Source organism: Folsomia candida, unplaced genomic scaffold, assembly GCF_002217175.1.
Source record: "Folsomia candida strain VU population unplaced genomic scaffold, ASM221717v1 Fcan01_Sc009, whole genome shotgun sequence".
NCBI classification, from domain to species: Eukaryota; Metazoa; Arthropoda; class Collembola; order Entomobryomorpha; family Isotomidae; genus Folsomia; species Folsomia candida.
The window spans coordinates 964309-985938 of record NW_019091201.1 but is presented as its reverse complement, the minus strand read 5'-3'; the positions used below and the strand labels follow the sequence as shown (position 1 = coordinate 985938).

General features: G+C 39.4%; 4 protein-coding genes across 5 annotated transcripts; 1 reads left to right on the top strand and 3 right to left on the bottom strand.

Annotated features, from left to right (window-relative positions):
• Positions 1-13: 13 nt before the first annotated feature.
• Positions 14-2743, bottom strand: LOC110853968 (pollen-specific leucine-rich repeat extensin-like protein 3). Its single transcript, XM_022102346.2, has 6 exons — positions 2451-2743; positions 2315-2370; positions 2117-2231; positions 1224-1585; positions 757-1152; positions 14-672 (listed from the first exon to the last, which is right to left on the bottom strand). Exons 1-6 carry the CDS (start codon positions 2548-2550, stop codon positions 271-273), a joined length of 1431 nt encoding a protein of 476 aa, XP_021958038.1. The 5' UTR covers positions 2551-2743; the 3' UTR covers positions 14-270.
• A 324-nt stretch (positions 2744-3067) lies between these two features.
• Positions 3068-3961, bottom strand: LOC110854337 (glyoxalase domain-containing protein 5). Its single transcript, XM_022102765.2, has 4 exons — positions 3826-3961; positions 3537-3731; positions 3351-3453; positions 3068-3291 (listed from the first exon to the last, which is right to left on the bottom strand). The coding sequence occupies exons 1-4, from the start codon at positions 3841-3843 to the stop codon at positions 3209-3211; spliced, it is 399 nt and encodes a 132-aa protein (XP_021958457.1). The 5' UTR covers positions 3844-3961; the 3' UTR covers positions 3068-3208.
• A 2021-nt stretch (positions 3962-5982) lies between these two features.
• Positions 5983-20281, top strand: LOC110854319. 2 transcript variants are annotated; one of them, XM_035854813.1, is made up of 7 exons: positions 5983-6246; positions 7001-7113; positions 16411-16471; positions 16629-16699; positions 17445-17517; positions 17983-18425; positions 19201-20281. In XM_035854813.1, exons 2-7 carry the CDS (start codon positions 7005-7007, stop codon positions 19458-19460), a joined length of 1017 nt encoding a protein of 338 aa, XP_035710706.1. In that variant the 5' UTR covers positions 5983-6246; positions 7001-7004; the 3' UTR covers positions 19461-20281. The 2 variants fall into 2 exon arrangements, with proteins under 2 accessions (XP_035710706.1, XP_021958439.1); XM_022102747.2 differs by having other exon boundaries at positions 16629-16843.
• Positions 20204-21304, bottom strand: LOC110854320. Its single transcript, XM_022102748.2, has 3 exons — positions 20939-21304; positions 20800-20866; positions 20204-20500 (listed from the first exon to the last, which is right to left on the bottom strand). Exons 1-3 carry the CDS (start codon positions 21152-21154, stop codon positions 20343-20345), a joined length of 441 nt encoding a protein of 146 aa, XP_021958440.1. The 5' UTR covers positions 21155-21304; the 3' UTR covers positions 20204-20342.
• Between the last annotated feature and the right edge of the window lie 326 nt (positions 21305-21630).

Genomic DNA, 21630 nt, shown 5'->3' with positions numbered 1-21630 from the left:
GTACGTAGAACCATTAATGTAATAATTTTTTTATTGTAAGTTATAAATCAGAAATTAAACTGTACAAATAAACAAGAATCAATACATGCGTGTAACTTTAATGTGGGCATGTGATGATAAGTACTGTTTGACCTTATTACACACATACATGAGAGATTTATATACGTATTGATTGATTGACTTTGATATCCGGATATGAATTATCAGCTGATAAGGTGATACTTACTTACCGCATAATGAAATTGAAGTTGCGAAGGACCACTGTTATCATCAGCGTCCTTCACAAATGAAATGCAGCTTTTCTCCACAATCGCTCAACTTATACTTGAAATCGGTCATTTTTCTGAGGGCGATGCAACCATTGGGAAGACAGTCGTCCTTGCAGTCTTCTCCGGAAGTTATGACCGGCTCGACATCTCCACCACCGTCTTCTTCGCTGTCGTCGATGAACTCGTCTGGATTGGTGGATGGGCAGGGAGGTGGTGGGCTCGGGTATTCACAGGGGATTATATCGTCACATTCGATTTGTGGGGGTGGACAATTTACGGTTGGGGGAGGGCAGGCATAACTTGGACTCGGACAGTTTACAATAATTCCAGGACAATTTACTTCTGGAGGACTGCAACTTACTTTTGGTGGCGTGCAATGCGTCCGTGGAGGCGGGCAGTAGACCTGTTTTTAACTTATATTGTAGCAAGATTTATTGAATACGCATCATTTTAGTGGTTTTATAAGGCAATCAGTCTATGAACTTACGTCAGGTTCGGGACAATCGATAACAGGGTCAGGGCAATGTACAACGGCAGGTTTGCAAATTGTTTGTTCAGGTGGACACGTGGTAATCGGTGTGGGGCAAATAATTGGTCCCGGTTGACATATTTCCGGTTCCGGTTCGCATTTGAATAAAGGCTTGCAAAACGTTACTGGGGGAGCACACTTGGTTCCACTGCATGGAGATTGGGTGGTCGTGCAGTCGTGCTTGGTCGTAGAGCAGGGTCGCCTCGTGGTAGTGGTGCATGGCCTGGGTGTCGACACGTGGCACGGTGGGTTGACCGTGACGCAGGGTGGACGCCAAGTTATACATTCTGGAGTAGTGATTTCACATGGGGGACGATTGGTGGTACATTCTCTGGTTCGAACTAGACAGGGCTCCTACAAACAGATTTATGTATGACATTTTAAAGGATATTGCATTTTTTGTGTATTTTTGTCAGAATTTTTACCTGAATAACAGTGCAAACTGGATTTTCTATCGTGCAGTTGTTACAACTGGCCCCACATTCTGGCCTGGTCACAGTGCATGGTTTACAACTTGTAATCTGACAGGGCAACGTGGTTGTGATACAATCGTCCAAGGTGACATTGCATTTTCCTGGGGTGCACCTCGGAGTAAGAAATCCGTTCTTGCAACGGGGAAGATTTCCCTTTCCTTTAGATTCGAGATGGCTCAATTTTTCCAACATTGTTGTAGAGGATGGAAAATTGTTGAAATTTATTGGAAAGCTGGGAGTTGGATGAGTCCACAAGTATTTCACTCCAGTAGATGCTTGATATTTTACTCCGGAAGTCCAAATATTTTTGAACTCTGTAGCCAAGAAATGATTAATTTACTGATTTTAAATGCATTTTTAGCCCGAGTTAGGGCTTATGGAATCGTGATGTTCATCTTCGTCTGCCTGTCCGCTTGCGATACGCTAACGGACGAACCGAACCGAATTTACCAAAATTTAAAAATGTTCTCGCCGGAGAAACCCAACATTTTTATTCACATTAGTTTTTGAAATTTGAAATTAGAAAAATAAATTTCTAGAAATTTTGTACCACATCGATTAAAAGGGTGGCCTACACCGCTTTATTAACGTAGTCGAAAACAGCTAAGATTTTGCATGCTTATGAATTGCTTATGAGAATGGATTGTGATTAGGAAAACTACTTTTTTAGTACCTCATGTGTATGGAAATTTTTGTCGAGAAATCGTTAAATTTACACAATTAAGTAATAGTAGTTGGGTAATATGAACAAAAAATCGGAATAGAATCTGACCCTGCCTCGGGATAGATGAAGTTTGCACTGTATATGCAAATAGCTTATTCATTAAGTGTGGATATTAATTTACCTAAACTGCGGAGATACGGGAGCAATTTCCGATACTCCGTTTCATTTTCGAAAGTCACAAGGTGAAAGTTTTTCCCTATACTTTCACAAACTTTCTCTGCTTCTTCAGCGGTGGCCTGATTATAAATATCGTTTATTAAGACTTCTAACATACATAATTATAAAGCTCATGTAAATTAATTTGTGAGTCTTTTCATACCGGTTTGTTGCTGACAAAGTAATCAAAATCATCACCGAGGAGGAGTGGAGTGAAATCTACATATGCATATGTATTTCAATTGTTAATCGTTTTATATGTGGATTAATTGGTATAATTATTTATGTATTATCTGTACCTCGCAAATCGTTAATTATTGTAACATTTTCTGGAACAATGCAGATTATCAAGTTGATCATGGAAAATAGAATTCCAGCTAAAACTGATTTGTTAATCATTTTGTAGATATTTTATTAAAATCAGCACTGGTACTTAATGGTTTTTATGGAATATCTGAATTCTACTTAATGTCCTCGGACTGGAATCTGGGGTACCTATAAAATCCAGAAAGGTGTCCGATTTCTATTTATTCCAGTTCAGCGAAACCGATAGTACTAATCAATTTCATGGTTTCCAATATGATAAACTCAGTTTCAGTCCAATTATGCAAATTTTGCACCTGCACGAAGGCCTTCCGTCCATATCTTCGTCGACAGAATTTTGCTTACTTTCATTTTACTTTGATCCTTATTTGCTTTATTACTCAACAAATGTTGCGACCAAACGTTTTTAACCCAAACTTCATTGAGATTGACAATTATCACTAAAATTTACATTGATTAAGTTAATATCAATATTTGTTTGACCTAATTATTACCTTTGATATCATTGCTGGATCCTGGCTTTACATGGAATTCCAATATCAGAGAGAGAGAGAACATTGTTTGCCTTGATGAATTTAAGTGAAATGTAAAATTTACATTAAATGAACCAAAGATTATTTATTCTTTACACGAGTTGACTTTAACAAACAAGGTCACATTGTTGACAAATTTGATAATGACTTTTAACCAAGAGAATTTCCCTTGACTTTTTTTCAAGATTATTACATAAATATTAATCATAGTACGCAATCTCGATCAAATTTCCATCAGGGTCTCGAACATAAATGGAATTCATACGACCCCTGGCTCCAGTTCCTAGAGCACAACAAAATATAATAATAAAAATATTAACAAAATTAATAATAATATAGTACTTGGCACGGGGCCTTCCTCCACCGAAATGTTGAGCCTTGCCAAGTGCTCTTGCCATTTTATTAAAGGATTTTCACTGACGAAACATAAATCACCACTTCCTGCCTGTAAACAAATAATGGGATCATTCTTTGGCCAATTTAAATTTTAAGGTTTCACGGTGAGACTTTCACCCGTTTCCGTTTTACCTTTGGAACAAGTGCATGTGGTTTGAATTCTTTCCCAACTTCGTGCAAGTTGATCTTTTGTATCCCAAATTGGAGAGCTGTACGTTCTCCATTCGGGCCAAATTTGATGGTCTCCATTCCCAAAACCTTTTCATAGAATGCAATCGATTCTGCCAAATTTTTCACGGTGAGGACTAAATGGTCGAAGCTTGACACCTGTAAAAAAATTATTTTACTTATACACAGTAAAACAAGGTAAAGATTTGTATGCATGATTTTGTATGATTGCATGATGTTGTGTGTTGTGTACCTTACAGCAAGTATCCATTTTTGCTAAATTATTAATAAGTAAATTTATACTGAGATAAATATTTTGTTTTTTTGATTCCGTATGTTACGTGATACCTCAGATTAAGCTTGATTTCCCACCAATTTCACATTAAATATTTCAATGTTATAAAGATTTTATCGTACATATCTATAAATATGCGACAGAATCCGTTTTATCAGAAATCATATTTGGAGAAAGTTAATAATAAAATATAATCCGACATGGTTTTTCTTGGCATCAGTCGTGCATCGCTTATTTACAGATTCTGTATTTTCTTTCGTCGTCGTTTTTCTTTGTCGGTTCACATAAAAGGAAAAGCATAAAAAAACACTGCCAAGTCAAAGCAAAACTTGTTTGTTACAGCAACGTCGTAGTAAAATGTTGATGTGCCTTTTAGACAAACATTTCATGTTTTATGACAGTAGTTTTTCTTTTCCTGGTGGAAAGTATCATCATTGTTTTGCTTTCATCTTTTCACCCACTTTATGTACTTCAGCTTGAGGGAAACTCTTCTCTGGTTGAATTTATATTAGCCAAGTTCGCAGTAAAACGGTAGAAATGGAACAATAATGAAGACACATAAAATCACAAAAGTCAGGATGCAAAAGATGAAAGCAAGATTGTTCATTAGTTCGAGGAGATAAGGGTATCTTGGTAGGAGAAAGTTAATGGACTCAACTATGACATATTGACGACATGATATCTGTGCTTTCTCCCCCGAAAACTATGAAAACAATGCAATTCCCAACAACCACCACGGCGATATTCATTCGTTTTCTGCCCATCTTAGGAAATGGGGAAAGCAACAGTTTTCTCAAAATTCCTTCGGGAATAGGAAACTGCTGCTATGCTGCCCACACAATTTAAGGTCGTCGTTTCGTTTCCTCGGGGTGGAGGATAGTCAGTTCAGGCAGTTCAGTTGGTCTTGGTTTCACGGGTGGCGTAACATTTCATCAAATCCATTCGCATTCGTATTCGCAGTCATGATGAACAGGTCGAGTTGCGGTTGTGTTGCGGATGGAGGAACGAGTTCATTATATGGCATTTGTTTCATAGGCTTATCAGAGTATATTTATGTACGAAACCGAAAGCGGATGTAAAATTCTCGACTCATGATGGCTCCAGAATAGGCCAAAAAGTAATTGGACATTTGAACCGAACAGGAAATGAAAACCCAGGAGCTGTACACATGTAAAATGATTCGGATGGGTAGATTCGGATGTTTTCTAAGAATTGAAGGTTTATGTATGTAAATTGTACCGAATTTGCGTAAGGTTTATGAAAACGTAATGTAAAATTCGGCATTTATGGGCAATCTGAGAATTTGTAATCTACGCAGGTATCCGGTTTACCATGAAACATTGTTTACCATGAAAAGATAACTTAAAAAGCAAATCAGTACAATATTTGGTTAACAGTACTTATCTCTTTCTTGTTAAACTTTCGGATGATAACCTTTAATACGTAAAAAGTGTTGCGCATATAAATAGATTTTTATTTACAGCTTTTTTTCATTACACAACTCTTGTTATTTATTAGAATCACGTACTTCACAAATGTGTCAAATTGCAAAGCTTATTTTCTCATTAGTTCAACAACCACTTGGACGAAAACTTGATCCAGTTGTTGTTGTCGACGGAATGATCTTTGTCACAAAAAAGCTCTCCTATCCCCTTGGTACATAATACCTTCGTCCCTGGAGATCTCCTCAGGTGAAAGCATCGCACCCTCTCAAAAAAGATTGCTCTCTTAAATAACAGCAAAAAAAACATTCATCCTGTTGAGATTTATAAAACAGGTAGGATGCAACCTAATTGTCCAATTAGTTTAGTAGTCAACTCAAATTCTGGCTGGTTTTAAAGTTTTTTGCTGAACTTGGATCTGCATATTTGCATACGTTAGTAATGAGCAAGTTGACATTTGGCATGTCTAATATTTCTTGGTGCTTCTTCACCACATCGTAAATGAACACGCCGTGGAACTGGTGGAACTTGCCCCTTTATTATCCGAGTTCATGTTGAACCCTGGGAAACATGGGCTCGGAAACAGGATCAACTGGTTGGTAGCTTGGTCGTGGTGGTGGCTTTGCTGGTGGTGGTGTTGGAGCAGAAAAGAAAGTTTCGCTTTCTCCCCAACTCTCATTCCCATTTCTACGCTGAAACGACCAACAGTTTTATTTCCACTTTCTCTCTGCAATAACTTCATCACTGTCGCATCCGACCCAGGCGATCTGAGAGTACGGTCTCATTTGGCCTTTGTTCTTCTCTTGTTCTTTAGTCCACTTGAGAACATTACTTTCACCGGATCACTGGAGTAATACATGTCGTCTGCTTTCTCCTTTGAGAATTACATTTAATTCCTTTCTAAACGAGTACAAAGGATTTTCTGGGATTGCGAGAGGTGAGTTGAGTACTATATCTAATTTCTTTTCAACTACGTACGTTGCAAAATAAAGCTACGGTAGAAATGGGAGTCGCAAGAGAAATAAGGTACAAATAGTTTGGGGAAAATGAGTTGTTATGTAATTTTTAAAATTGTATGTGGGGTGAGATAACCTGAGCATTACTTCGACTGCAAAAGTTTTTGGGTAAATTATTTTTCCAATTTTAAGTTCTTTGACTATCTGTCGATCTCACATTAAATTCTGAATACTTTGAGGAGAAAAGTGATTTTTCCCTTTTGTAATAGAATTTTAACTCACTTATTCAAGTGCTCAACTCATAAAACTTGAATTGCATAATTGATTCCAAGTTTACTAAACTGAGAATCATCGTCAGAATTATATTATGCCAAATTACAGTTGGACCAAAAATAAATGCAATTATTTTTCCAGTCTGTGCAATCCAATAAATCAAACAATAAAATATTCCCACTCGAATCATTTCCGTTTCTGTGAGTCTTGAGCGAAAGCAGGGAATAGATAGACAATTACTGTACACTTTCTCCTCCAAAACTGCCTTCGCAATGTAAAAACTGGCAGAAAGGTATGGAGTAAAAGGAGCTCCAATAGTTTTTCCAAACACATTAAGTCAGGCTACAAAACTCCCGAGTAATTCCCCAGTGATCAATTTGAGACGCTTGTAATCAGAAAGTTTGAACAGGGAGCGTGGGACGTGTTCTTGCATCTATTCAATTTTGATCCACTGTTTCACAGGAAAATGGCAGTTCTCAACTTTCTCCTACTTTCTCTCTTCCTCATGACGGGGATCTGTCTGGAACTTTGTTCTGCCGCTCCGACAGCTCTAACAGCATCTCCTCCGGAAACAGGTGGGCTTATTTTACGAAATTTTCAGGATTTTCCAAGATGTAGAGTAAGTAATTGCATGAAGGATGAATTGAAATGCCCATTTCTACCTGAAAAAATAGGTACTTGTTGGATTTGGTTAAATAATTATGTTTTTATTTGTGCAAGTTACTTTAGTTAAGATTATCATTGATGCTGTGCTTTGGCTGGTGGTGTCATTATTTTCATGGTTTTTTAGTTCTAGCAGTCACCACCACCAACCACGTCGCACTAGTTGTAACTTTAGACTTGGACAGAGCAACACGTATTTTTGGCTGAGCTCTGATTATTTATTTTAAAGTTATTTCAAAGTAGCAATTTTGTTAGTAAATGGTTCAATCTATTTAATAAAGTAGTGATCAGCAAGAGGAGATAATTTGTGATAAGTGCCAAGTTATTTCGGCTCAGTTGCGGCTACTAGGAACTCATTTACTCAAAGTTTTATCTCATCATCATCTCCAAGCAGGCCCTTATTCGGATTATCGGGTTTTTCGGGTAGAAATTCATACGAGATCCAACATTTCTGGCGCCCAACGTGGGGCCCTGTTTGGTGTTATCAAGAAGAAGGAGGAAGGAGTCTCTTAAGGCTGTCGACGACCCAGTGCCGACTTGGCGCAGCCCTTCACTCCATTTGAGGAAACAACCTGTCTTGCCTCTTTGAGGGCCCCGTCCCTGGCATCGGGGATCATCGCAGGTCGAAATTGTTTCAATTTTATTGGTTTTAAACCTCATTTAATTCTTGTCGTCCAATTTTACTGGGCACGTTTCTCTTTTGAGTTCGAGTTCAACCACTAGAGGGCGTGCGATACAAATTCCTTGGATCTGTTGCTACTACCGTGATGGACCAGTTGAGACAGTCCAGAGGCAGGGTTCGGGCATCAATAACGCGGACCATCACAGAAGTCGAGGCCGAGTTATCGAAGAATGCTCCGGATTTGCTCGTCCTTCGTGCAAAATCACAGAAGTTGGAAGAATGGCAGTCCAGAGTGGCGGAGTTGGATCACAACGTCCTCAGGGCCATGCAGGAAGCAACCTGTTCGGACGAAGACTACAACAAGGAGGGTGAAGTCTGTGAAGAATATGAAGACAAGATAAGGCTCGTCCAATTGAAAATCACAGATCTTCTATCGACCCCTCTACAGTTACCGCTCTTGAGACCGATCAGCCCAGATAACAGCTCCCAGTGGTACAATTCAGTTGCATCATCCGGAGGAGAGAGAAGACGCCAATTCAAACTTCCTAAGATCAATTTGCGCAAATTCAATGGTGAATTGAAGGATTGGCTTAGCTGGTGGTCCCAATTTGTGAAAATACATGAAGATGATACCCTTCACACCAGTGACAAGTTTGAATATCTCGTCCAGTGCATGGTGGTGGGATCAAGAGCTCGGGATTTAGTCGACGTGTATCCACACACTGAAGACAACTATCCCAAAGTAATTGCGGCATTACACGAGAGATTTGGAAAGCCGAAACTATTAAAACAGTGGTACGTGAGGGAGCTGTTGAAGATGGTGATTCAAAATGTGAAGCAGAAGGAAGAGTTCATGCTGCCTAAACTCTTTGATAAATTGGAGTCTCACCTCAAAGCATTGGAGTCCCTCGGCGTGTCCTCAGAACAAATGGCAGAATTCCTTTTCCCCATGGTCGAGTCAAGTCTCCCTGAAGACATCTTGAAGGCATGGCAAAGGAGCAATTATTATGGCATGGACGGGTCCAGAGAAATTCCTCCCAAAAGTGAATTGGATTACCTCCTCAAATTCCTGCGACAAGAAGTGGAAGCCGAGGGTCAAAGAGCAATGGCGAGGAATGGATTCGAGTCCAATGAAAACAGTAAGAAGGACGTTTGCGCAAAACCAAAGAACAAGAAACACGAAAGCGATGTCCCAACTCTGGCGGAGTTGCATATCAACGAGTCCAAGAAATCAAAGTCTTGTATCTTTTGTGCAAAACCTCACGAAAGCAAGGAGTGTGGCTTCGCGAGGAATATGACCCATGAAGAGAAACAGAAAAAGGTGATCGAAAATCATGCTTGTTTTCGGTGCTTAAAACCAGGTCACAGTTCCAGAAAATGCAAAGCTTTTGTGAAGTGTATTATCTGCCAGCATGATCTTCAATCAATTATGTGTCCCTCACTGTCCAATGTCAAGAAAGAAAGCAAACCTAAGGAGGCAGAAGATGAGGAGCAAGAAAGAGTGAATGTTGGTACGATTTGTGCAAAAGGAATGCTCTTTGAAACTTTGTCTGTGAGATTGGTCGGGAAAGATGGAAAGCATCACACGGCAAGAGTTTTCCTAGACAGAGGGTCAGCCCGAAGCTTCATCAAAGAGTCAACATCGAAATTATTGGGATACAAGCCCGTCGGAGAAGACATCTTTGGGAAAGAGTTCCTTGAAGGACCGGGATCCGGATCTCGAAAACACAACCTGTACGATGTGACGGTGACCAACTTGAAAGGAAATTTTATGAAATGTGTACAACTAACAGGATTAAAAACTATGTCTTGCAAAATCCCGCGTATCCCGAATGGACCCTGGATTGAAGAAATCAAAAGCAAGAAAATTAATCTGAGTGATTTCAACTACAGCAACAGCGACGAAATCGACATCCTCATTGGTGGCGACAAGATACCAGGCCTACTGACTGGAAAGCAAATTATCCTTCAGTGTGGAATGGTCGCTACCGAGACTCATTTTGGATGGGCGCTGTTGGGGCCGCTGGACCAGAACCAGATCAAACCAATTTTCAATACCGTATTGTGCAGTCATCTCAACGACATCACAAACTATTGGGATTTAGACGTGTTGAGCATACGCGATCCAATAGAGGTCAAAACAGAAGCCGCCGCAGCTGAAGAAGCGAAGAAGCTGTTTGCTCAAAATATTGGAAAGGAACCTGACGGACGCTATGTCGTATCATTACCGTGGGCGGAAGGAAAAGAAGAACTACCAGATAACAAGTGGGTGGCTGAGAAGCGTCTCCAGAACGTAACCAATTCATTGATGTCCAAGGGCAAGTATGAAGAATATGACAAAGTGTTTCGTTCTTGGGAAGAAGAGGGGATTATTGAGGTTTGTGCAAATACGGATGTCTCCAAATGTCACTATCTTCCTCATCGCCCTGTCTTCAAAGAAAGTGCCACCACACCAGTTCGTCCTGTTTTCGACGCGTCGTGTAAAGTCGGTAAACACCCTTCCCTCAATGATTGTTTATACAAGGGACCTAATATGATTGAATTAATCCCCTCTGTGTTGATGAAATTTCGTGAGAAGAGAATAGGAGTGATGTCAGATATACGAAAGGCATTCCAAATGATCTCGATTTGTGCAAAAGATCGAGACTTTCAAAGATTTATGTGGTGGAATGACCGAAAGCAACTTAAAGTGTACCGACACACTCGAGTAGTCTTTGGAGTTAGCAGCAGTCCTTTCCTACTCGCTGCAACCCTTAAATACCATTTGGAAAATGTGGAGGTGGAGATGAAAGGATTTGCGCAAAATCTACTCCAATCTCTGTACGTTGATAATTGTTTGACTTCAGTTGACAATTATGGAGAATACGAGCGCTTCAAATCCCAGGCCACGCGACTCATGAATGAAGCAAAGATGGACCTTCGCCAGTGGGAGTGCTCTACTGTGGAGGTGTCCGGAATCGGCTCGCTCACCAGCAGGGAGTGCGGATTGGACAATGGCAGTACCACTTCAGCAAATGTTCTTGGCCTAAGTTGGGATAAGAAGACAGATACTCTTAGTTGCTCTATTCCAGAGAAACCAGAAAAAATGACGAAGCGGGCGGTACTCTCACAAGTTCATAGGATATTCGACCCTATTGGCTTTACTTGTCCCGCACTTCTTCTACCAAAACTAATTCTGCAGAAAACTTGGGACCTGAAGATTGATTGGGATGAATATTTGCCCGACGATCTGATGAAAATGTTTCAAAAATGGGTAGAAGAAGTACCAAAGTTATTGCTGATCCAGATTCCTCGACACGCGTTTGGAGGAAGAATTTGCACAAATCAGTTGCATTTATTTGTGGATGCAAGTCAGGATGCCTTCGCAGCGGTGGTGTTTGTGCGATCTGAGGATGAAGATGGAATCAAAGTGCAGCTTATCGAGGCGAAGAATCGCGTGACTCCAATCAAGAAGCCAGCACCGACAATTCCAAGACTCGAGCTCTTGTCCTGCCTAATAGGATCAAGAATTTTGAAGCGAGTAATTGAGACTCTCGAGCCCAAAGAATGTAGAATTTTTTGTTGGACGGACTCCTCAACAGCTTTGGCGTGGATCCGTCGACGAGAAAATTGGGGAACCTTTGTCGGGAGAAGGGTGAAAGAGATAGCCAGCAACACGGACGTTGACACCTGGCGACATATTCCTGGTGTCCTCAATCCGGCGGACCTTCCTTCTCGTGGGTGCTCTCCCAAGGAACTTTTGATGTCCAGATGGTGGGAGGGGCCAAAGTGGCTGAAATCAAAATTGGAAGATGGGCCATGTAGCGAACCAGTTTTCGACGAGAAGGAAATTGGGCTGGAGAGGAAGAAGATAACCGTTCCTGTAAGTGTATTCAAAGAAAGGAGTGTCCCAGAACCACACTTTTCAACATTTGCACAAAACTTGAGAGTATATGGATGGATTCGTCGTTTCTTCAACAATTGCCGAGCCAAGAAGAACGAACGGATAAGCGCACCTCATCTCAGTCTTGCAGAACTTCGATCTGCGCAAAATGATTTAGTCAGGCTAATTCAACAGCAGTCAATTCCTGAGAATACGGATACTATCTGCAACATACAATTGCGCAAGGATGAGGATGGAATTTATCGAGTCATGACCAGAATAGTTAATAAGGAGGAAACTGAATCATTTAAGAATCCTGCTTTCCTGCCAAGTTATCATCCCTTGGATATCAAATGGTGATAGATATACATAAAAGATTTTGCCACGCGGGAGTCCAATTCATCATGAGCGAGATTAGAAAGAAGTATTGGGTGCTCCACGCAAGAAGAACAATAAGGTCGATTTTGCGCAAATGTGTAAAATGCAGACGATATGATGCGGTGAAGACAGAAGTTGATGCTGCCGCCTTGCCCGAGAAGAGGACCACGATCGGACAACCGTTCCAAACTACCGGAGTTGACCTCGCTGGCCCGTTAATTTTACGAGACGGAACTAAAGCGTGGATTGTTCTGTACACCTGCGCTGTGTACCGATGTGTGCATTTCGACATTGTCACCTCTCTGAGTACCGACGCTTTTCTTCGATCACTGGAGAGATTCATCTATACCGAAGGAAGACCAAAGAATATCTTCAGCGACAATGGGACCAATTTCGTCGGTGCCGTCAGCCTCATGAAGAAGTTGAAGTTGGAGAAATTGGAAGAGATTTGCGCAAACAAAATAAATTGGACATTTAATCCACCTACAGCAAGTTGGTGGGGTGGATGGTGGGAGCGTTTGGTGCGAACCACCAAGGATCTCCTGAAGCGAACGGTGGGAGCTGCAAAGTTGACCAACGATGAATTACGGACTTATTTGGCTGCAGCGTCCCACACTATCAACGCTCGTCCCCTTAACGCCGTTACCGAGGACCCAGAAGACTTGACCCCCCTCACTCCAGACGCCTTCCGAAGAGGGCTTGCCATGAAGGGGTTCCCAGAAGCAGAGGAAATCAAAGTGACTGGACGCAAACTGCAAGAGAGGTACAAGATGCTACAACATCTCAAACAACAGTTCCAAAACAGATTCCGAGATGAGTATTAATCATTTGCGCAAAAAAGAAGACGTCCCCTGCTCTGAAAGTGAATGATGTCGTCCTGATTGGTCATGATAATGTAAAACGCTTATTCTGGCCAATGGGAAGAATTATTGAATTGATACCCGGAGCGGATGGGAAGATTCGTACTGCGAAAGTGAAGACTTCGAAAGGAATCCTCCTCCGCCCCCTGCAACGACTGTACCCCCTGGAAATAAGAAATGATGATCTTCCTCAACCATCACTTGAAGACCAAGGAGTTATCCGGGAGGTAAAAGCAACCAAGATGAAGAGAATTCAAGAGAAAAACGATCTTATAGAAGAAGAGCTTGCGCAACCCGAGAGAACCAGATTTGGACGCATCTCCAAGAAGCCTCAACGATTTGGGAATGAAAATATTAGCTTTATGTGGTTTAATAATTAGTTCTTTTCATTCATTTAATTCAGAAAAGAGGTGGGAGAAATGTTGGATTTGGTTAAATAATTATGTTTTTATTTGTGCAAGTTACTTTAGTTAAGATTATCATTGATGCTGTGCTTTGGCTGGTGGTGTCATTATTTTCATGGTTTTTTAGTTCTAGCAGTCACCACCACCAACCACGTCGCACTAGTTGTAACTTTAGACTTGGACAGAGCAACACGTATTTTTGGCTGAGCTCTGATTATTTATTTTAAAGTTATTTCAAAGTAGCAATTTTGTTAGTAAATGGTTCAATCTATTTAATAAAGTAGTGATCAGCAAGAGGAGATAATTTGTGATAAGTGTCAAGTTATTTCGGCTCAGTTGCGGCTACTAGGAACTCATTTACTCAAAGTTTTATCTCATCATCATCGCCAAGCAGGCTCTTATTCGGATTATCGGGTTTTTCGGGTAGAAATTCATACGAGATCCAACAGTACTTATGTATGCAAAAATAGGTGCCTATAGAATTAGAGTACCGCATAAACATGATGTAATATGGAGGAAATTACACAATCGAACCGTAATAATTTGCTTAATATGATGTTTTCACCTTATAATTAAGTATTAATGTGTACGTGTAAGCCGATGAGGATGATTACATTAGTACAAAACCCTCCCACAAGTAAATGTCATGTCCATCTCATTTACTGCTTGGATATGGATTAGATGGGCTCATATTGCTCACCCGATTACTAATATTTTGGTTGGGTGGGTCTCCTGTCACAAAATATGATTGAACTTTGCTGCTTTTACCTACACCAGCTTTCTAAAAGATGAATGCGCTCATAATATGCAGAAGGATGAAAGAAAATCCAGGCTTATTGTTTCGCGAATGGGAAACTTGAATTCAATAATCCTGCCTGAATATTGAGCTGCTGGTCCTCGCTTCAAGCGGATTTATTTATCCTATTTAAAAGCCATTCTCTTCTAAATCCCACCAAATTTTCAGGAGCCATGATGTTCCCATTATTTTAATTATATAGGTTGCGTATTCACATTTTGTAAATTATTTATGTATGTATATCCATGAAATTTAGTTATCTCTCGTTTTTTCCCGTCCCTAATTTACTTAATCTTCGTAAAATCCTTGAATATTAAGCGGATCAAAAATTGGCTCAATCTTCTGAACAACAAGTTAATAAATTATTCACGTATCTATATTTATGCATTTGCCGAATTCACCCTTTCAAGACGACACTGGGTAGTACCCAGTGGGTACTGTTCCAATAGACGTCCATCCATAAATGATCTACTTTTATTATTGCTCTCAATTCGCTTTGCAAATATTGATTCACCGTGTACATAACTGCATTGAGGGCACCAAAATTGGAATGGAATAAGGTGTGCTAGGCTTCTAGCAGTGTGTACATTGATAAAATGGACACTCAAATCGGCTGGTATTAATGTTGAGGAAGTCTGCATATGGCATCTAAATTTCTATCTCGTCACCAGAAGTCTGTTTGATCTGACAATTACAAATATATTAATAGGCAAATGCATTCGACGAAACCTTGTTTACTGCAGGCAGGAAATGAGTTCGTTTGAATATTAATTGGTTCTGGCACAGGCAACAGATCCTAATTTTACACTTGAGGGAATAGATAATCAAACTCGTTGAATTGAAGTAAATTTGATCAACAGACTTTGCAGAAACAACTTTCTGTTAGTATGTACATTCGTTACAATTAATATTTGTAGATACGTTTGAGATGACATGAATTGAAATAACGTCAACTTTCTTGATCATTTCGCATTGTTGTTGTTATTTCTCCTCCGCTTGGATGAGAATTTGTGTCGTGAAATTTGGCATCTGTCATTCGCATGACGTGACACGAAATTGCATTAATAATGCCTGAGTTCGGGAAAACATGGTTGTTTACTATATGTACGTAGCACTTGTTCGCTAGTTTGGCCCTTGGGGTAAACTGTTTCTGGACATTTCTTGGACTGCATTCTTCAAATCTTGACTATCCAAGCGAAAAATAAAAGAACGTCATTAGTTAATGATGCCGTTTAACCTGAGACGAGAAGAAGAAAATGTTTTCTTATATTTTTAGGAGATATCATGACATTGGGTGACGTTATGTATCTCTGTCTGTCTGTGCTCGTGTCCTTAGAGAGCAAACAGGTCATGCGAGAAAGGTAATTTGATGTCTCCGGTTTTGTCAGACTACTTACTTGACAAATGTCAGGGCTAAACTGAAGCATATGTATCACGATGCATGTTGAATGAATTTGTACGTTTAGTTTACCTATGGGCAAGCAATATTTCTCTGTCTCTGGGTCGAAATACCGCAGCAAAACGCACGAATTTATCACATCCTTTTGCTTTTACGTGTTCTTAAGCTATATTTATGGACATATAGGTATGTACATACATAAAAATAATAATGGTTCTTAAATGTGCCAATGATGTTATGTATGTACATAATTATTTATTACTGCACTCGTAAGTGAACTGCACATTTCTTCCGCTATATAAAAATTACTTAGAAGACATATGTACTCTTCTTGCATGAGCAAAATATTAACAGTTATCTACGAGTGTTCGGAATCAGGGATGCATAAATGGACCGAGGGCGCATCAATTAGCGCACTTAACGAAGAATGACAAGCTCTCTCAGTTTGCTCTTCTCTGCCTTGATTAAGATTGATTGAGCTGTGCTGGGCTGGGTACTTCTTCTCTGGTGAAAGTTGGACAGCCATTCAAATAGCCTCAAGCCGATGGTGGATGGATATGCCATGATTCTGATTCATGGTTACGAGTTTATTTTAGAACATGCAACTGCTCCTCCTCTCCTAATTTACTGCTTATTTACTGCTCGGTTGGTACACACCTTGAGGGTGAAAGCAGTGTAACAACCTAAACCTAATTAATGCCATAAATGCGATATCTGCGTCAGTGGGGGCTTTAATTTTGTTAAAAATTCATGGTCTATATGGGCATTTTGTATATTCATAATTTAATAATTATTCTACACTTATTTTTAGTAGTACAAATATTTATTCGGTATAAATCAAACTTGACTTTCTCCTATTTCTTAAGTTCAGCTTTTTGTCCTTTTCAGCATCCAAGATTGCAACTGAAACAGAAGTAAATGCCAACCACGATGACGCAACTGATGACAAGTGAGTTTGGAGAAAGTCGCCAATTTTTTATGACATTACGAAAATCCATGCAATTTTAAAAGTGAAAGTACATGTAAACGCTTTTTAGCTTCAATAAATATGAATGTAAAATTCAGCATTTGACTAAAATACATATAATTCTCGACATTTTACATAGGAAACAGCCCACGGCTGCCCACTCTTCAACCGGAGAAAAGTCGATTTCTCTTGGATTCAAGCAACCTGCAGGTTTGTCAAAGGCGAAACGAGACGTAGAGCAGGAAGCTGACTCTGCCAACGGGAAAACTCCTTTGTATCTCTTCAAAAAAGATTTCTATCACCCCAACACCATGAGATTTCTCACTTCTTCTTTCACCAATGGAAATGGGAAAGGTGAGAGGAGGAAAGGGCAAAGATCGTTCGTTCATAGAAAATTGAGCCAAATATTTTGGAAATTTGGGATGAATGATATGGAAGGAATCGTTCGTAATTTGGTTTGATGAAGCAACAAAAAGTAGAATTTAATTTATTTCCCAAACATTTTCAACGCCTACGGACTAACAAATATTGCTTTGAAGTCGGTTATTGCATGCTTTTCAATTACGTGCATAGATCGGGTTTGAAGACCACATATCATATAAAACGTAGGTATAAATGTAGTAAACAATTTTATAAGGCGAGAAAATTAATTAAAAATCTCCCGTGACTGGAACTTTATTACAATCACACACGTTGTCGACACACGCTTTCTCCTGCCTGGGCTACGGACCACCTACACACTTTTCCTGAAAGTCGGTCTTTCAAAGAGTCCTCTTGCTACCTGTCCTTGATTCGTAATTAAATTTTAATTGCGAGCTGTTATTACCGGGTTTGTTTCTACAGCCTATTTTGCAATATGTTCCCAATTTATCTACCTTTGAAACAAATATTGCGTCCTCTTTTCCTGCTAAACATTTGTCAACCCGTTTTTACCGTTGTGTAATTTGTTGTGCAGATTTGTACCCTTTCTACACGAGAAGCCACTCAGGAGGTGTCAAGTACCAAAGGAACCGACGAAGTTTCCAGACGTAAGTTGTCACAAGATTGAGATTATTAGCTTGACATAGCCAAATATGAAATAAATATATGTCAGTGGTACATTTGTTTTGCCACAACCACGGATTTCTCACCAACTTTTTTTGGGCTAAAAGTTTTGTCAAGCAGCATTATTATAAGCTCCATTCCATAATCCACTTATTCTACAATAGAACAGATTTGTATGTACTTTGCTTTACCGAAAAACTCTTGACATGGCTTGACAAAAAAAAATAATGCTCTTGACTTGAGCGATCCAAACTAATTCCAATGCCCTTGAACAAATTTGGACAAAAATCTCTTCGCCGCATGAAAAAATTCCTGCTGGTAATAAATATCATGTCAGAAAGCCTATAGAAAAATTCCGAGAATGAACTGCCAATTATTTCCCACTCGAAAAACCCTTGCAAATCCAAGCATTACTTATTTATCATGGTTTTATCCTCCTGATTTCCCAGAGATCCTTTTGATTTATCCACGCTGCCAATAACTACATCCCACGCATCCCGACATCCAGCTGACGAGCTGGATCTGGAGCTAGATAATCAGAAAGACAAAGAAGCATTTTTCCGACTAATGGCTCTCCTCGCCTCCAAAGAGTCCAATCAACAGCAACCCAAGTACAACTTGTTGAATGAGGACTTTCTTCTCCCCGGAGTGAAAATGGACGAAAATGAGGGTACTTTTCAAGACGAAGAGGCTGAAGATTTGCCTCTTCCTATCGATCTCGGCTATTATGGCAGCGAACCAGGAGATCTTTTCTCCACAAATCATCCCACGGCGTATGAAATGGATGGCTCACCCACCGAGCTGACAAGAATGGGGATACGTTTGAACGAATATCCTGGAACTCATGGGCTCTACATGTCTCCACAGAAGAAGCAACGACAGGATACGGATGGTAATAATGATGATGATAATAATTATTAGTATGCCACTAATTTTTACTTGTTGCTTGCTTGAGAGTGGGAGAGAGAAGCCGCAGGAAGCTTATAACCCGAGAAATTAGTGTATTTAGTGCAGGACTAATGAGAATGTTCAAATTGAATTAGCAGTGGGTAGATTTTGCGCAAATTCGCAATACTGTCTGGCACAAATGCCGGATTGTTATTAGAATTTGTTGTATGTATTAGTACTTGAGCTTTCGCAAGAGGAATTCCATTGTTTATTTCGGTCGCTCGGATCCAACTAATGAGAGGATTGTTTATGAACAGAGACGAGGTATGTAGAAAGCTTGCGAAACTTTAGGTCTTTGCACAAGAATTTGAGTAGATTACATTTCACGTAAGAGTTTCCACAAGTTTACTTGCAGAATGGAAACAATAATATTTCTATTTCCAGAAATTTTTGCGTAATAGGATGAAATATCAGATTATTTAGTTGAGCTAGCTGTTGACGTAATGCTGACGCCAGTGAAAAAATAAAAGATGACGTTTGTCAAAGGACTTTATTTATTTATTTTGCGAATACCTTGAGCTTCGCCTACCTGCCATATAAGCAAGCATAAGGAGGATTATGGACCGTTTCTAATGATAATTCTCATCACTTGAACTTTTTTCATCTCTGAGAAGACTGAAAGCACTTTATATTAAAGTACACATAAGTCAGCTTTACGTATAAGTAGTTGCGTCATTCTGGACAATGCAATTTTCTAAGAGGATAAAATTTTCCTACAGATGAGTGGCTTGAAGATGCCGTTCCTTTGCAAAACCACTTTAAAACTCGACGATCCGACAACACACTTTTCAGATTTAACCCTGTCAAGAGCCACTTTCGGCGTTATCAGCGATCTGGACATTCCAATTATAACAACGCGGCGGACTTTGGAATTGCTGGAGGAAGGTTTGGATCATTCTATCCGACAATCGGGGAACAAATGTTGATTAGAAAACGGAGAAGTTTTAATCCAACTAAAGTTGCGCACTTGACAATGTAAAAACTTTTCTTAGCGAATTTCTTGGATAATTAGCACAAGGGATAGCTAACGATAAAAGTTTTTGATTGTGTGGATGTGATTATTGGAAATTGTTACTTACTTGGTTGTTATTATTATAGATCGTTGACTTGTAAAATATATATGTAGTTGATAGAATTGTATTAAAATATTACATCAAGATGGATTTACATATGTACATACATTAACCATACTAACCATTAATTAAATATATAATACATACGCATTTACATATGTATGTATTGTGCTTGCATTGGAGAAATTAGATCAAACGAGTAGTATGTAGTCTCATATTTACTAGGTTTACGCCGGGTTTAGACTTCACGTTAGCATCACGTTCTCGTCCCAATCCGATTTTTTGATTGGCTAATCAAAAATATCACTAAGACAATTAAAAATTTCGACCAATCAAAAAATCGGATTGGGAGGAGAACGTGATGCTAACGTGAAGTCTAAACCTGGGGTTAGTTACAATAAACAACTAATTGTTATGTGTTAGTGCATGCTAAAAAAATTATTTCGAGGATGAAAGCAGAATTGTGATATGATTATTGGTGGCTGGATATTTATGACTATTTGTTGGGACCTGGATTAAAGTTTCTCACTGGAGCAAAATTTCGCATTAAATTGGACTGGATTATGGATGACAAGGGGGTGGAAATGCATTAGTATATTATTGCACAAGTTTTATCAAAATTATCACTACTATTAAGTACGTACCATGATTTTGATTGGGAAGTTATTTATTGACTGTTTTATTTTAATAAGATCAGGAAAATAAATTGGCGTCTTTTTAATTTATATATTTGTCAGTTTTAAGTACATAAGTGTAAGAAGCACATGATGAGAGATTTTTGATATTTTTTAATTCAAAATCATGATATCGCGTTTCTCTTCTGGGCAAAATACGTCCTGGTTGGTCTTATCACAGACGCACACACCTCCCGTACATGCAGCTCCGGCGACGCATTGGGGTGTTTCTTGACATTTTTGTCCACCAACTCGTTTGCAAGTTCGTTCCCCTAAAATGAATTATTTTTAATTAAGTATACATCATAGAATAGAAAGAATACATTTACATTTGAAGAAAAAATTTTCGTCGGCATAAGAAAGTCTCACTACACAAAAATATTCAGCTATGAAATGCAAATGGTTGCATCTGAAAGTCGCAAAGGTATTTTTCCTTATGGAACATTCGTAAAATACATAGCGCAAGGTTAAACAGTGTTCTCAGCATTTTAGAATAAAACTATTAACGGAGCTCACTTTGAAATTAATAATTTTCTAAATAATTTATGGGGAAAAATGTTCATCGACTCACCCTTCACGGGGTCCCAACTGTTTGACATCACGGTCCCGTCGGGAAGATCATCACAGTTGCAAGCACCCTAAATAATAGCACATTCTTAGGATTAGTTAGATAATTTTGATGAGCAATACCAAAAATTATTTTCACTTACTGTTCGACAAGTTGTTCCCGGTGGGCAAACTTTCTTGGTGTCTTTATCAATGACCTGCCAAGAGCCTCCTGGACCTGTGGGGGCCGCTGATGCTGAGCAATGTCCCCCGACTTCCACATTAATCACTTTACCCGGTGGCTGCTGCGGCTTTGATTGTGCTACCGCGATGACGATAAGCAGAATTGCCACTGCGAGATACTGATGATACGATGCCATGATACGCAAGAGGATGTTATTTTTGGTAAACAGAGATAAATATGTAGGTTTATAACGCAGATAATAAACTGCAGTTCTGCGCGTGAGGATTATCGTTAACTGCGGATCTGTTTAGTTATTACAGCGACTTTTATACACAGAATCGGCTTTGTATTCAATAACCTTCCTTAACTTAGGAATGACGCGTTTGCCAACTCGTAGTATTAATACGAGTGTAAATCCCTGTGTTAGTAAATTAAATACGATGACGAGAGCATGAAAACAACAGGTAGAACTTGACTGTAAAAATGTAAATGAATTCTGGTAACCAATCATCGTGCCAGGCTATAATAAAACAGAAAAATAATGATCTTCCTCTTGCCTCTATTAATGTCATCCGTAGCTGTATAGCAATAGGTTACAGATGTAGGTAATGTATGTAACATGAAACACACATATCTGCAAATTTACACGTGCGCTTTTTTCTGTGTAAATCA